The 17,220-nt window shown below is 47.3% G+C and overlaps 1 protein-coding gene across 5 annotated transcripts in view; it reads left to right on the forward strand.

The window, feature by feature from the left end:
• Positions 1-17,220, forward strand: part of Rgs12 (regulator of G protein signaling 12) — a 96,318-nt gene that overhangs the window by 14,170 nt on the left and 64,928 nt on the right. For all 5 annotated transcript variants that reach the window (XM_031341317.1, XM_031341314.1, XM_031341315.1 and 2 more), the window contains 2 exons: positions 1,408-3,391; positions 16,823-16,939. In XM_031341317.1, the coding sequence (XP_031197177.1) occupies positions 1,511-3,391; positions 16,823-16,939 (1,998 nt within the window). In that variant the 5' untranslated portion in view covers positions 1,408-1,510. The remainder of the gene's footprint in view (positions 1-1,407; positions 3,392-16,822; positions 16,940-17,220) is intronic.

The following is a 17,220-nucleotide window of genomic DNA, read 5'->3' on the forward strand; positions in this document are numbered from 1 at the left end:
TTTTTAAAGGTAATATTGAAGAAGTGTTAAGCAGTAGGGTTCTCACAGCATTAGACACCTGTCCAACAGATGCCTGCCTGCTGGGGTGGCGGGCACCTGCCAACACTGGTGAGAAAGGTTCCTGTGCTTCTGCTGGCTGTGTAGACAATGTGCTTTATGTTCATACTTGCTTTGCTTTTGGAACCCTGGTATTTTCATAGGGTACTGTACAGAGGACAGCAGTGTGATTGGCCCCCAGTGACAATCCTAGACTCTGAGTCTCTGCTGGGCCTCTGCTTAGACATTTCACATGTACATGATGTCACAACTCCTGCTAGAGGGACGTAAGTGTGTCCTGTGTGATTCCCTGGGAGAAGGCTCTAGAAGCTCATGTGTAGTTTTTTGTTTTTTGTTTTTTGTTTTTTTTTTTTGTTTTTCATCCCTGTATAGCTTTCTCTCTGCTGATTTTATCTTGAGTCCCTTCATCATAATGAATCTTAATCTGGGTGTGCCTCTGGGCTGAGTCCTGAGAGTCCCCTGGATCACTGCCTTGGGTGGCACTGGGGATCCAGACACCCTTTTTCAAGTTTATAGTTTATTTACTGGCAGCTGGCAATCACAGAATTTTCCTCTAATGACTCCATATTCTTTAGATTAAAGTAGCTACATTTATACTTTCTTAAGGCTGATTAAAAAGTACCCTAAAGGGCCTGGAGAGATGGCTCAGCCGTTAAAGGCTAAGGCTCACAGCCAGAAGGACAAAAATACCCTAGAATCTTAGGCCTGGATTTTAATGACAACCAGTACTTTATGAAGTCATGCCCTCTGGAATAAGTCAGTGCAGCATTGCTCTGCTTCGTTCGGTTGCTGTTTTTCTCTCTTCTCTTGGATGACCTCCATGGTTTATTGATTGAGGTTGTTTCATACTTACGTGTTTTCCTAGCATAGCACTGCATTCAAAATAAATTAATTGTGGGAGAGTCAGGGGATATGGGAGGAGCTTTTGTAGTGGGGATTTGGGATCAGATAAAAGAATTGGGTAGTGATCTTTGAGGCCTTTGACTGCAGGACAGCAGCAGGCCCTGTTCTTCACACTGGACCTACAAGGGACTCCTTGTAGCCTTCAGGGAAGCTGGGCCTGCACCTTAGCTTCTCTCCATTCAGGGTGAATGCAGAGGTCACCAGGCTGTTTTAAGTACATCCTCTTCAGAAACCCCGAAGGAGACCGCAGCTTTCTGCTTTAACAGAAGGGTTCTTAGCCAATTGTGAGAGCCACCAATTAGATTCCTTTCACCTTGACATTTATATGGTGACTTGTAGAGCTTCTTGTGGATTTTTATTATCACTTACCTTGTGGAGTCAGGCAACGCCTGTCAAGGTTAGAGATACAGGATCTTTAATAATCAGGTATTTTCATTTCCTCCTTAGGGTAACATTTCAAGACAAAAAACCCCAGTAGCATCGTGCATTCCTTGAAACATGGAATCCATGGAATAGTGGGACATGCGATCAGGCTTGACAATACACCAGGATGTACAGGGCTGGGGAGCCAGGGAAGCGGCAGCCTGGCCCTGCGCCCCCTCGAGTGCGGAGTGTGGAAGTGGCCCGGGGCAGAGCTGGCTACGGCTTCACCTTATCAGGACAGGCGCCCTGTGTGCTCAGCTGCGTCATGAGGGGCAGCCCTGCAGATTTCGTGGGCCTCCGGGCTGGGGACCAGATACTTGCCATCAACGAAATCAATGTGAAGAAAGCCTCCCATGAAGATGTGGTGAAACTCATCGGGAAATGCTCTGGAGTCCTGCACATGGTGATCTCTGAGGGTACTAGCCATGTGGAATCCTGTTCCAGCGATGAAGAAGGCGGCCTGTATGAGGGGAAAGGCTGGCTGAGGCCTAAACTTGACTCTAAGGCTTTGGGTATAAACAGGGCTGAGAGGGTTGTGGAAGAGGTGCAGTCTGGTGGGATTTTCAACATGATTTTTGAAAGCCCAAGTCTTTGTGCCAGTGGCACTGAGCCTCTGAAGCTGAAGCAGAGGTCCTTGTCAGAGTCAGCAGCTTTGCGGCTTGATGTTGGCCAGGATGGTCTCTGTGCACCACACCCCAGCATGCTTTCCAAGGAAGAGATATCAAAAGTTATCAATGATGATTCTGTATTCACTGTGGGGTTGGACAATCACGATGACTTTGGACTAGATGCAAGTATTTTAAATGTTGCCATGGTCGTGGGCTATTTGGGTTCCATTGAGCTCCCTTCCACAAGTTCCAACCTGGAGCATGACAGCTTACAGGCTATTCGTGGCTGCATGCGCCGCCTACGGGCCGAGCAGAAGATCCATTCACTAGTGACCATGAAGGTCATGCATGACTGTGTGCAGCTGGTTACCGACAGGGCTGGTGTGGTGGCAGAGTACCCAGCCGAGAAGCTGGCATTCAGTGCAGTGTGCCCAGACGACAGGCGGTTCTTTGGGCTGGTGACCATGCAGACCAATGATGATGGGGGCCTGGCACAGGAAGATGAAGGTGCCCTGAGGACATCCTGCCATGTGTTCATGGTGGACCCAGACTTATTTCATCACAAGATCCACCAAGGCATTGCACGGAGATTTGGGTTTGCATGCACTGCAGACCCCGACACGAGTGGCTGTTTGGAATTCCCAGCATCTTCCCTCCCTGTGCTTCAGTTCATCTCCGTTCTGTACCGAGACATGGGTGAACTGATTGAGGGTGTGCGGGCACGTGCCTTTCTAGATGGGGATGCGGATGCCCATCAGAATAATAGCACCAGCAGTAACAGTGACAGTGGCATCGGCAATTTCAACCAGGAAGAGAAGAGCAACAGGGTGCTTGTAGTTGACCTGGGTGGGGGCTCAAGCAGGCATGGCCAGGGCAGTAGTCCAGGGTGGGAAAGTGTAAGCGGAAGGGGCTCACAGCCTTGGAGTGCACCCTGGAATGGAACTTTCTGCCATGACTCAGACGCTGGCTCCCCATTGGAAACCAGCCCCAACACTGATAGGTTCTGGGACTTAACAAAGCGTTCAGGGCCTGTCTCTCACATGGAGGTCCCTCCAGCTACCTTGAGAAGTTCTATACCCCCTTCCAAGAAGGGTGCCACAGGTTCGAGCTGTGGTTTCAACCAGAGGTGGCTCCCGGTCCATGTGCTACAAGAGTGGCAGTGTGGACATGCCAGTGACCAGGAGTCTTACACAGACTCCACTGACGGGTGGTCCAGTGTCAACTGTGGCACACTGCCCCCTCCCATGAGCAAGATTCCTGCAGACCGGTACCGGGTGGAGGGCAGCTTTGCTCAGGCTCCACTGAGTACGCAGAAGAGGGACTGGTCTAGGAAGGCTTTCGGAATGCAAAACCTTTTTGGACCCCATCGAAATGTTAGAAAGACCAAAGAGGACAAAAAGGTAAGCTGGAGGGAGTTCAGAAGGAATTGCTTCACTGTAACATGGCCAGTTGCCACTCACAGTCTTGGCTTACTCTCAGTGGCCTGTGACCTCTGTAAGGCGTCATGGCAGATGTGTTCTAGGCTGCCCTGAGACCTTTGCCTTGCCCTGCTCTCTCTATCTTAGTCTGAGTCCCAGCCTTAGGCTGTGCTCCAGCTGGTCCAGCAAGAAAGCCCTACAGCTTCTGTAGGGCTGTCCTCCCTCTCTCTCCCTGGCCCTGATGGTGGTTGGAGGGCTCCTTTTCTGCAGCTCTTTTGGAGCCCATTTTATTTCTGACCCTTAGTTGCCATCGACATGTCTGAAGTAAGAGACTGAAGAAGTTCATTGGGCTGGCTCACTTTGGGGACCTCCCTGGCAAATCCCTGGGCTGGCTTAGGTTCCTTACCTGCAGCTGGTGGAGCTGGCTGAGCACCACTGTCTCAGAGAACCTGACCCGTCAATGGTCTCTGTCCCTCAGGGATCTAAGTTTAGAGCATGAGAGGAGAAAGCCAACCCCTTCTTCCAGGACTCCATTCAGTGAGGATGGTGCTGTTTGAGACGAAGGTGTGCTGGCCACAGCAAGGCTCAGCATTTGCCTCCTTGTTTCTGGGAAGCTGTTCTCAGAGACACTTGTACTTACAGCACTTTTTCTCTGTGTGTGCAAATTTTGGTCTTAGTAGTGGAAAAGTTTCTCCTAAACCCTCTAAAAGCTGGTGGTCAGAGCAGGGGGCAAAGCAAAGGCCGTGGCTGTCATATTGGTGAGGATTTGTCCTGGAGCCCTGGCAAGCTTTAGTGATTTTTTTTTTTTTATTATGACATATATCAGAGAAGGAAGGGTAGGTAGCCCCTGTGCTCTCTCCCTGATGACTACAGGTGACACTGGTGCAGCTAAGTGTAGGTTTAAAGCCATGCACAAAGTTGTACTTCTACTGATTTTCAGCCTAGCTCCTTTTCACTTTATAAAATAAAATCTTAGCAGGTTGTTCTGGCAGGAGGGGGTTGTAACTGAAAACAGTGGATCCCATCTTGGCAACTGAAAAGCCAAAACAAGAAGAATGAGGACAGCATGAAGTGAGCAGTGTGTCATCTTCAGGAGGGAAGGAGAACACAGGGGCATTCCCAAAGAGGTGCCCTCTTGAGCAGAGGAAGCATGTGGCTCTAGAGCTGTTCATATGGGGGCTGTCCCATTCGAAAGCATGCTCAGTTAAGGAGTATACATTCCTAAACATGCTCAAGATGTGATGTGCTCCATGATGTTATGGAGCACACAGAAGATTCATGCCTCTGGACATGCTCAGTTTATATCCTAATGCTCTACTGAAAATAAAGGACAGGACTGTGCTGGCCTGGGGACTGTCAGAAACAGGGGAGGCCAGAGAGCTGAACTGCCTGGAAATAAGAGGAACAGAAGAGGTTGGAGAGGGAGAGAGCAATGCTGAAGGCTGTGGGTAGTTGTGGTCAGCATTCCTCATTCTTGTCCTGTCATCATTTGCTGGGAGGCAGCTCGACCAGCCAAAGTCTCATGGGGACACAGAACAGCCTGCAGGGATGCGATCAGGGAGGCTCAGTGTGGATGGGGAAAACTCAGGAAAGACCCAGCTTCTGAGTTAGGAGACAAGGTGGTGAATGCAGAAAGGGGATGTGGCTTAGAAGAGTGACAAGGAAGAGGCCAGACAGTCTGAGGAGGCACTGCAGAGTGGAGAGTTGTGAGGAGCAGCAGGTGGCCGATTCTTTAATGACAGCAGGCCTGGGTGAAGAGACTCAGGAGCCTGGGCCAGATGCTCCTTTGAGGAGATTCCTGGGACCAGGAGAGCTGTGGCAGGCAGTAGTACAAGTGCATTTTAGCCAGCTTTAGGCAGTTATTGGAGACAGTCTCCTGTCCACGGCCTAGAAAGGATAAAGTAAACAGACAGGAGAGACTACAAATCCGAAGTACTTTGTTGTCAGTTGGGGACTGACTCTAAATGAGGTAAAATAGACTGCCACGCAGGATTTAAATGAAACAAGTTTAAACTCTGGAGAGCAGCAGGGTGTTAGCTAAGAGCTGAGAAGGGCTGCAGCTCAAAGCTCCTGAGGGCCTTGGGATGCTAGTGAGGAGCTGCTCCTTCCAGACCCTATCTGCAGCTCTGCCTGCCGGACGATGAAGTGCTGGGTGGTCTCGTCTCACTGTCTGGAAGCCAGAACAAATGTCTGCCTTCATCCAACCCATGAAATGTAGACCTAGGCAGAGCAAGTGCCTTACGTCTGCAGAGCCCTCACCTCCTGTCCTCCACTGAGTTCTAATGCTCCCTCTTGCTAAAGCCCAGGTTTATAGGACATCAACTGGGCCCTGATTGGCTCAATGTGGAAAGGGTGAAAGTAGGATTAATCAGGAAGGAGAAGGCCAGCTTGGTGGGGGAAGGGGAAGAACCTTGACTCCACCCAGAGTTGCTTGAAGTTCAAGTTAGTTGTGGGGTCTGTCTGCCGATGAGGATACTTGTTTTATTTGCCACCACTACAACACGAATCTATGGGCTTGAGCCTGGCAGCTGAGAGAGGCTGTCAGAAAGCAAGGGGTTCAGGGTTTGTATACCACTAACACCAGAACTGCTGTGGCCCAAGGCTTCTCCTGCCAGGTTGTTCTTGCCTTCGCCATCCTTACTCAGCTGTTGGACTCCCAGTGAATAGTTGGGGTGGGGCTTGTGAGCATGGAGATGCACCCTGGAAATGGATCCCTCCCACTCCTACCTGCTGAAGCACCAGGGGAACAGCACGTGAAGGAGGGATAGTTGAAAGGACTCAGGGAGTCAGCGGTTGGAATTGAGGAGCTCCTTACTTTGTTTGGGCTTTTATGGTGGCCAGGCAGGCTTGGCCCCTTCTCTTTGGTCCCAGAAGGCAGAAAAGTGTTTTCACTGGTGTGTACAGTATGTAGGAAGGACTGTCCTGGGCCATAAGATGTCCAAGGGTCTCCTTGGGAGCCATACCTCATCTGCCACGCACACTTTGCGTGAAGGCGGTATCTGAGGCGTAAACTTCAAGGAAAGTCAGTCTCCTGCCTCCGCATTGTCGCCTGGCACCCCAAACTCAGAGGTGGCCCAGATATGTCCTCGTACTAGTGTGCTAGGAACTCACCAAGATATCATTTTCTTACAACTAGCAAGAGAAAATTCGGACACTGCTTTCTGACCTTCACCAATGTTTCCAACTATCCTAGTTTAATGTTTTAAGTACTAGAGAGTAATTGAAAGGTTTCTCTCACTCTAAGACATTAGCTGAAAGTGTTAGGTCAAGATTCTCCTCTGCCTGCCTCCAGCAAGAACCAGAGAATTAGCATAAGAATACCTCAACAGAGAAGGCTCCACCCCTTTTCCTCCTGCTTCACACCTAGCTACCAGACCCTACTGACCTTGGTGTGGGGGTCGCTTGCCTACGTGACTTCAGTCTAGCACTAGGACTGGAAGAAGAAGGACTTGGACTCACATGCAGGACTAACACTAGAACTTAGATGGGCTAAGACTCAGATTCATGTATCTCTCGCAGTCCCCCGGGCCCAGGCCACTTGGGCCCGGGGGATACAGCACCAGTTCAGAGGAGATAGCTGCTGTTTTAGACCCAGTATGTTTTAGATAGGTACCTCAACTGTTGAGCTGCCAGATTTTTCATTTTCTCTTTTACAATGATTGTAAAAGCCTCGTGTCATTTTTAAAAGAAATACACTCAGATTTTACACCACCCGTGTGTTGTCTGTTTGTCAAAGCTGAATCCCGTGCCCACCTGGCCAAAATCCCTTGTCCCGCGGAACAGGGACCCCCGCGAGAAATCCCGGTCCGTTGCACTCATCCATACCTATATGGGCGTGCAGAGGCTCATGCCAGGGCTGTGTGGGCTGAAGGTGAGCTATGGAGGTGTGTTCTCCCACAGACCTGGTTGGTCAGGCTGGCTCCTCTTGAGGCCAGCTTTGAGTGGAGTCATGGTCTTCTCCATGTGTTTTCACAGAGTCATCCCTGTGTGTGTTCACAGAGTCATCCCTCCTCTGTATCCCATCGCATTGGGTTAGAGCCTACCCAGTGAGCTCCTTTTATTGATACCTCTGTACAAGGCCTGTCTTCAAGTGTAGCTGTGTGCTAAGATTCTAGGTTAAAGATTGAACATGTGATACTGGGGAGCACAGAGCAGCCTGTGATAGGTAGTGTCCTCCTGGGATTGATTGAGGCCATGTCTGTCTCTTAGAGTAACTAGTGCCAGAGTTGTGAGCGGTACCACCAGATATGCCCAGGGACAGCCATGAGAATGATGCTGGCATGAGCACAGGAACACGATGGCAGTGTCTCTCGATCTGAAGACTTAAAGCAGCAGGTACATGAGTGTCCCTGCCAATCCACAGACCTGTGAGGGACAGGCAGTGAAACACAGCAGAGAGGGACTCAGACATAATGTAGTAGGCAGTCACAGGTCAGACTGAAAATCAGCTGACCTGACTGTTTGCAAACAGATTGGATTTGCTTAGATGCCATTGGGCTTGGGGTCAGCTGAACTGTATGCAGTGTATGCTCATTTTCAAGTTAACCTTCTTGCTTGCCGGAGTCCATAGATGGAGATGGAGATAGAGCTTGAGCCACTGAGATTTGGGCGGGGTTTCAAGAGAGTGGGCAGTGAGCCATGAGGAGGGACAGTGCAAGACTAATGAGGGATTTCTCATGTCAAGTGGGAACAGCAGGTCACACAAATGCACATTTAAATCTCTTTCTTGTTTTAAAGGTTTAAGTGCCCTCAGCCCAGTGTTAACTGTCCACATTTATTTATTTATTGTTTTAGCTTTTAAACTAATCCCGTGTGTGTGCACAGGTGGGCATGCACATGCTATAACACACATGAAGTGGTCAGAAAGCAACTTTTGAGAGCTGGTTCTCTTCTTCCAGGTTCCAGGCTTGAACTCAGGTTATTAAGCTTGTGTACCAGTGCTTTTACACCTGAAACAGCTGGCTAGTCCAAGTGTGCACACACTTAATGCAAAAGCTGAGCCATTGTAGAGGGAGCCTGTTTTGATAATGCAGGCCTCTTACTCTTGAGCTGAGAAAGGATATCAGATTCAAGTCTTGCTTAGGCTAGAGTTCAAGGCCATCTAGGTAGTGTAGAGAGCCTATGTCAGTAAGGAAAGGGAGGGCTGAGATGTTGTATAGTGGTAGGATGCCTGCCTGATGTGTGAGACCCTGCATCCTTTTTCTACCTCATCCAGCATACACAGCAAGTCAGCAGACTGGTGATAATGTTACTTTAGGGGCCAGGGAGAGCCAGGGAGGACATATGACAATTCCATTTTGTATCATTTTTTTATGATGGAAATGTGAACTTAGTGACTAAAAAAGTTCCCATAGAAAAAAATTATTTTAGATTATTTTTAATTTTCTTTTTTTTGTTTTTTGTTTTTATTTTTTGAGGCAGGGTTTCTCTGTATAGCCCTGGCTGTCCTGGAACTCAGTCTGTAGACCAGGCTGGCCTCAAACTCAGAAATCTGCTTGCCTCTGCCTACTAAGTGCTGGGATTAAAGGTGTGCACCACCACTGCTTGGCACTATTTTTAATTTTTTAAATTTTTATTGATTACTATCATGATGATGTGTTTGTATGTGTGTGCGTGTACGTATGAGAGAGAGAGAGAGAGAGAGAGAGAGAGAGAGAGAGAGAGAGAGAGAGAGGGAGAGAGAGAGAGCGAGCACACATGCACATATATGCTACGGTATGTGCACTTGGAGGTCACAAGACAACTTTTGGAGTTGATTATTTCCTTCTAACAAAGATTGGGGATTGAACTCTGAGGTATGCATGGGGAGCCATCTTGCTGACCCCTAAAGATACTTTTAAAAAGAATAAAGCCACTTATAACTGGCTTTGTAATAGCACTCAGGATATGGAGGCAGGAAGATCAGGGCCATAAAGTGTGTCGTAGGCTACTCTGGGCTACATGAAACCTTGACTCCAAAAGAGCAGAAGTCATGATGTAATGAGGCATGGAGATGAAGGCTGTAATTCCTCCTTCATTTGGTCCAGCAAGGAAAGGCTCACCAGAGACCCAAGCTGAGAGCTCTGCATCCAACAAACAGGTTTGTGTAGTTTTTCTCTGTGTGAGAGGAAGTTTCAAAATAGATGTAAATATTTTCTTCTGGTACTTTCAACAAAGACCACACCTAAAAAAGGCCCCATAATGTTACCTCCCTGAGCAGGGTATCTGTGACCATCACTTGTGTAAACTGAGACTCTTGCTCCCAGTACCCACCTCAAGTCTTAGATGGACTAAGGATTCCCATGTGAAGTACTGGCTCCTGGAAATGTGTGCTCTGTGTAGCCCCCACCACCATTAATGCATCAGAGGTCCTCATAGTGCCAGCCAGCCCCAGGGCGGTGTCTGACCTTTGGACAGTGCTGTTAGGAGGGTTTGTGGATGTGGGGTTGCAGTAGAGCCCCCGGAAGGGGAGGAATACTGACGGGTGTGCCTGCTGCCCTGTCCTTTGTCCTTTCCAGGAAGGAAGACTATTTAGAGTCCTGCTGGAACAGTCCCAGCTGAGCGATTGACTTCCCAAACATGGGCATTGCTGCCCTCTCACTGTGTGCAGATGCCTTACAAGAGCCTACTGCCTGGTTTATAGTAGCCCAGTAAAGCTTCAAAGCGTTCCCTGTGATGTTATGTGTAGCTGCTGCTTGATCACCTTTCCATTGTGTGAATGTGTCACAGCTGTTACATTCCTATTTTTCTTAGGTTTATTATCTTTTGTGACTGAGTTTTGCCTGTGTGTACGTCTGTACCACATGTGTACCTGGTAACCACAGAGGGCATAAGAGAGCATTGGATTCCCAAGAACTGTCTAACATGGCTGCTGGAAAGTGAACTGGAGTTATCTGGAGGAGCAGCATACACTCTTAACTGAACCACCTCCCCAACTCTCTGTTATGTTAGAATTAATGCCATATGGGCATTTTTGCCCATGTCTAGGTGTGCTTAGGCTTCTTGACCACGGCTCTCTAGCACTTGTAAGCGGTGGCTCACTGTGGCTTATGTTTGTGTTCCCTTGATTATAAGGATTGTTTCCTTGCTTATGCATCAGCCTGTGCTTCTGCCAGGTTATCTATTATAGTTGGCAGGACTATAGATGCTGGCTACTTGCCCTGTGATGGTAGTAGGACTACACATGCACTCACCCCATGCCCCAGCCTTTTACATCCTTCATGTGGTCTTGAATACCTAGAAGTTCCTAGTCTTCATTTAACCATATGTATAATCCTTTTCTTAAGTAGTAAAGTCCTATTACTGGAAGATAAGATTTTCTTCTCTTCCACAGTCTTTTTAGAGTTAAATTTTTAATGTGTGCATTCATGTGTGTGTGTGTGTGTGCATGTGTGTGGGAAGTATATACATGTATATGTTCATGTGTGTGGGGTAGTATTGCCTGTATGTATGTAGAAGTGAGAGGTTGATATTGGGCTGTCTTTAATAGCTTCTCTACCATATGTTTTTGAGATCAGGGTTTCTCACTGAACCTAAAACTTGCAGACCAAACTAGCCTCAAATTCATAAAGATGTCTGCCTCTGCCTCTGCCTCTGCCTCTGCCTCCTGAGTGCTGGGATTAAAGGTGTGTGCCACCACTGCTTGGCCAGCTTATTTCTTAAAGATTTATTTTACTATGTTAAATTATGTGTATGTATGTATGTGTGTATGTGCACATGAATGCAGATACTTGCAGGGGCCAGAGGCTTTGTAGCCCTGGATCTAGAGTTATAAATGGTTGTTAGGGATTAGTGTTAGGGATCCAAACTCAAGCCCTCATGCTTGCTCAGCAAGCACATTATCTACTAAGCTATCTCCCCAGACACAGAGATAACTTTGTGAATAGGATTTGGCTTAAAGAAATGTGTCAAGTTGTCAAGGGGTGAGAATTTAAGACAGTATGCATGCATATGTGTGTGTGGGGGGGGTGCACTTGTATACCACAGCATGTGTGTGGAGGTCAGAAAAAAGTTTGCCAGGGAATTTGTTCTCTCCATCCTCCATGTGGGTTTGGATGACCAAACTCAGGTTGCCAGGTTTGGTGCTTTGACAACTCACTGAACCGTCCATCCACCTGTTTTGTTTTGTTCTCTCTCTCTCTCTCTCTCTCTCTCTCTCTCTCTCTCTCTCTCTCCAAACTTTGACAGTTACCTTCCTAAGTGTTTTTAATAGGCTTATTGTTTCATTAGAGTCAGTCCTAGCTGTTTTATGTAATTTTCTTGCTATTATTAATGATACCATCATAATTATAAATGCCAATCTGGTGATACATGAAAGTTGAGGGTTTTTGTTTTGTTTTTTGTTTTTGTTATATAGCTTTTTTTTATACAGCTGTCTGAGTTTGGAAAGTTCCTTCTCTTTGTTAATATGATTCCTCCTGTGGATGTTCTAGCGTAGCTTTTCTTTCTGAGTGTTCTGCATTGTGTGGGCTTCCTCCTCTTCATTAGGTTTTCAAATGTTAGACCACATCTGCATTCCCAAGATAACCCAGCTCAGCACAATGAGCTTTTCTTATGCTAGTAGATTTGGTTTGCTAATATTTTTGTAAGATTTTTAAATCTTTTCCCTTTTCTCATTGTCTTTTGTTTTAGTAACTTTTTTTGTCTTATAAAATTAATTATATTATATCAAATTAATAGCAGAGTTTTTCTCCTTCCTTCTCTTTTCTCTCCCCCGTTTTTCTTTTCCTCCCTCCCTTCCTTTCTTTGGTTTTTTTGAGATAGGGTTTCTCAGTGTAATAGTCTTGACTGTCCTGGAACTCCCTCTGTAGACAAGGATGGCCTGGAACATGGAGATCTGCTTGCCCCTGCCTCCTGAGTCCTGGGATTAAAGGTGAGTGCCACCACCACAGGCTTTTTCTCACCTTTTTCCTGTGTTAACCTCCATCTAGGAATTAAACCCAGGGCCTTCATATGCTAAGCAAGGGATCTACAGCTTAGGCATATCCCCAGCCCTGGGTTCTTTTATTAAACAACATCAGTAAAGCAATCAAGCTTTACCAGCCTTGTCCAAGACAGCTCTCCCTCCCTCCTTCCCTTCCTCCCTCTCTCTCTCTCTTTCTCTCTCTCTCTCTCTCTCTCTCTCTCTCTCTCTCTTTCTCTCTCTTTCTCTCTTTAATTGGATATTTTCTTTATTTACATTTCATATGTTTTCCCCTTTCCAGGTCTCCCCCTTAGAAATCCCCTATCCCATCCCCCCTTCCCCTGCCTCTATGAGGGTGCTCCCCCCACCTACCCACTCCTGTCCTCCCACTCTGGCATTCCCCTACACTGGGGCATCGAACACCCTCAGGCCCAAGGGCCTCTCCTCCCTCTGATGTCCAACAAGGACATCACTCTCTTTTATTTAAACTTTTCCATTTCTGTGATGGAGGCAGGTAGTTGGATCTCTTTCCCAATCCTATTTGGGATCCATCTGTTAGCATGTAAGTGAGATCAGAAGGAATCTATGATATGATCTATCCATGCAGTAGGAGGAGAGATTAGTCTGGGGCTCCTGCAGGCACCAGGTCTCCCTTTCACTCTTTGCCTTTTGTTTCCTCAGTCCCTCCTCTCTCTTCTTGGTGTGGTAGTTTATACTTTGTTGTCTCCTTTAATGGTACGTGGCCTTGCCTGACAGATATTTGGCCCTTAGATATTTGCTAACTGATCTAATTTGCCACCGTGCTTAATGTGCTTTCCTGTGTAGTTGTCCTTTCTTTTCTTAAGTAGAATACCTGGACCTATCTCCTTCTCAGAAAGGTGATTCACAATGACCAGGAGTAGTTTCTTCAGCAGTGTCTGTAGGAAACACATTATAGGACTGAAGGGAGGCCTCATTTGCTAAAGTGCTTCAGATCCCCAGAATTCGATTCTAGCAGTGAAGGGCATGGGGATAGTGAGCCATACGGCTTGTCCACCAGCCAGCCTAGGCCAATGACAGACCCTTTCTGTCTCAATTAGGGTTTCTATTGGTGTGATAAGACACCATGATCAAAAGCAACTTGAAGAAAGAGTTTATTCCAGCTAACAACACACAGCTTACAGTCCATCATCGAAGGAAATCAAGGCACAAACCTGAGTATGAACTAAAGCAGAGTCAATGGAGGGGTGCTCTTATAGGTTACTCAGCCTGCTTTCTTATAGTATCTAGGACCAGATGCAGTCCTGGGGTGGTACTGCCTATGGTGAGCTGGGTCCACCCACAGTCAATAATCAACCAGAAAATGTACCACAAACCAGCCCTCAGGCTAGTCTGGGGGAGCATATTCTCAGTTGAGGTTCCTTCTTCCAAAATGACTCTAACTTGGGTCAAGTTGATATAAAACTAACCAGCACACTGTCTCAAGCAAAAAAGTAGAGGACACCTGAGAAGTGACACCTCAATTTTCCCTCTGACCTCTGCATGCATGTATATACATGTGCATATGTGTGCATACACATAAACACAGAACATAGACATAGACCACAACACAGCTATGCTTGTCCAGTTTTGCTTTGTGTTTGACACAGAGCTTGGTTCTAAAGCTGTTTGGATCTTAGGATTTGGATTCATTGCATTTAGCTTTGTTGTAGCACATTAGCGAGTACACCAGTTCTAGCTGTGTCCCCAGCCCTAAGACCTTCTATGACATGAAGAGGGGTCTGCACCCTCTTCTTGCTCTGCAGCCATGTGTTGTCAGGCTTTGCCTCCAGGGGCCTCAGAGTGGACCTGCAGGAACCGGGTGTCACAATAGTGGCACTCTATCTGTCCTTTCTTTCCTCCATTTCGAGTCCAGCTCAGGGTCTCCCAGCTCCTTGGCCTCACTTCTTCCCCTCAGAGATTCTAAGTGTCCTGAGGTCTGAGTCCTAGCTCGGTAGTCCTTCCTAGGAGCTTCTAATGTAAAGCGTGTCCCCTCCTTCTCCAGGACATCCTAGGACCTCCTTGTTTGCCCTGTCCTCCAGTACCAAGTCAGCTGCAGTACACAGGATTCTTTCCACTAAAATGCCTCATGGGACCCTGATTGATATTCCAGGAAAAGCAAACCTGTCAGTTCTAAATATTGTCAGAATCCTGTGTTACATCTTGAAGAACCTTCAGATGATCTGATGGTCTCTGTTTACACTCAACCTCTTGTTTAGCATCTGATCAGTAAGACTTGATCTGTCCCTGGCACTGGGAGGGCAGAGATGGGTATTACCAGGATAGACTAAGTCCCTGCTCTACTGGGGCCTGTAGTCTGGGTTTGAGATTTTTGGAATAACAATTTTAAGTTCTAACAACATAGTCAACAAAGGGCGTGGGGGTACAGAAATTATATTGTCTCAAAATACAAGACTTGTGCTTATTGAAGAAAATAAGCAACATGGGGAAATGGCACAGCACAGCACACCTCAACCCATTGGGATGACCACTGTCAAAACTGGAAAGTACCAGGTCCTGGCTAGGACTTGTGAATTAGAGCTCTCTGCACTGTTGGTGGGAATCTATGGTGGAACAACCACTGTGGAACAGTGCGGCACGTCCTTAAAATTCTTTTAGGTAGAATCACCATATGATTAAGCAATTCTACTTCTGGTATAGCCAGAAGAACTGAAAGCAGAGACTAGCCGGGTGGTGGTGGTTTTTAATCCCAGCACTTGGGAAGCACAGGCAGGCAGATTTCTGAGTTAAAGGCCAGCCTGGTCTACAGAGTGAGTTATAGGACAGCTAGGGGTACACAGAGAAAGCCTGTTTCAAAAAAACCAAAACAAAAAACTGAACCAAACAAACAAAAAATAGGGCCAGGAAAAAAGAAAAGAAGCAGAAGCCGGGCGGTGGTGGCGCACGCCTTTAATCCTAGCACTTGGGAGGCGGAGGCAGGCGGATTTCCGAGTTCGAGGCCAGCCTGGTCTACATAGTGAGTACCAGGACAGCCGGGGTTACAGAGAGAAACCCTGTCTCGAAAAACCAAAAAAAAAAAAGAAGCAGAGAGTGGAGCAGATGTTTGCACACTGGAGTTTATAGTTATTTTATTCCAGAGGCTAAAACTTGGAGGCAGCCTGAATGTCCATGGATGGAAGAATAGAAGAAAGAAATGTGGCTTCTTCATACAGTGCACTGGAAAGGGAAGACATCCTAACATGTGCTGCAACATGAATGAGCCTTGAGGGCATTATGGCCAGAGACAAGCTAGTTACAGAAAGATGAGGATATAGTGATTCTGCTTATATGAGGCACTGAGTGGTCATTATAGGACAGGAAAACAGACGTGAGGACAGTGTCCATGTGGGATGGTGAGTAAGTGCTGTATGTGGGAGGGGTTATGGCTGCCAATGCTGGTGTTCTCAGCACTGCTGAAGAATGGTGGTAAAGTTTGTGTTGCTGAACATCGCATCTGAGGACTGTCTTCCAGTTGTGCTCTCTCGGTGGGGAGTCTGAGTGGTATAGGACCAGCTTCATGAACTAGTGAGTGTATTTAGGGGACTACAGGGTATTGCTGGGGGGTTGCTACAGGACCGTGAACATCTTTAGGCACCTGCATCATGGAGAAGCTCTTTCCAGGATGAATGGGGACTCAATGAAAGCTGTATCCTGGGAGGTCCTCACTAACAATAGCTCACTGCTTTCACTGGGGAGGCTTTGTGAGTCCTTTCAACTTTCTAAGCTGTCTCAGCAGCCTACCTGCCTATTGGGTACATTCCTCCCTCTTTTCTAAAATGCATATGTGTAGGTCATATGTGTGGGGGTGTTGTAGGAGGTCAGAAGAGGATATGGTAGCCCCTGGAACAAGAGTTATAGATGGTTGGGATCCACCTGATGTGGGTGCTAGGATTCAGACTTGGATCCTCTGGAAGAGCAGGAAATGCTCCTGATAGGCCATCACTCCAGACCATAGGCCTGGTTCTATTAGCTTCCCAGGTCATACTCAGTTTGTTCGCTGCCTAAGCCTTCTGAGTCTCCTGGGAGGGGGTGTTTGAATTGAGAGGAAATAACAGCATGATATTGTAATTTCCTGGAGGAAGAAACATAGGTCTTTTGCTGGAATGATCCTCAGACACTGGTTAGGGTGTCCTTGGCTTCCTAAAGTGATCTAAGAAGACATGGAAGCACAGGCAAGTGCAGACAGCCTTCACATGGGCTGATTGTTCACTCACTATCAGTCCTTCCCTGGAACAGGCTGTCTGTATGCAGTGGGAAAGCAGGGTGGCCCTTATCATCTAGGACACACAGTTGGTAGCTAACAACAGATGGCTAAAGATGGGGGGGACTCTTAGAATTGTTTGCATATTTTGTGGTAAATATTTTAATTAAAGTGTACCAAACAATGACTTCAAGTGAACCTCCCACAGTGCTACTGGGCTTGACTCTTCCTTCAGTGGAGCACAAAGGACAGGACAGGACAGATAGTGTCGTCCCAGGAGTCTAACTTAACACATCTTTTTCTTTGTATTTAGAATTCAAAATTGGGACGGGGAGTTGCCCTGGCCCAGACTTCCCAGCGCACATCAGCTCGCAGATCCTTTGGACGGTCTCGGAGATTCAGCATCACGCGCTCCCTTGATGATCTTGAGGTAGGTGCATTGGCCTTGCTGACCACTGTGCTCTTCTGCCACTACTTCCCCTCTGTTCCCCTCCAAAGATTTGTACCTACCCTCCTAGGAGCCCATTGGATTCTCCCCACAGCAGGGGCTTCCAGGGCACATGGCTGGAGGTTTCCTGGAGGTGACCTGAGTCACCTGGATCCCCACATTGGGGAGCCCTGATCAGAAGGGAGTATGCTTAATCCTTTGGGACAATTGAGGTAGGACTGATCCCTGCCCTTCCTAAAGACCTGGTCACTTCCAGGTCAAAG

Source organism: Mastomys coucha, unplaced genomic scaffold, assembly GCF_008632895.1.
Source record: "Mastomys coucha isolate ucsf_1 unplaced genomic scaffold, UCSF_Mcou_1 pScaffold22, whole genome shotgun sequence".
NCBI lineage: Eukaryota > Metazoa > Chordata > Mammalia > Rodentia > Muridae > Mastomys > Mastomys coucha.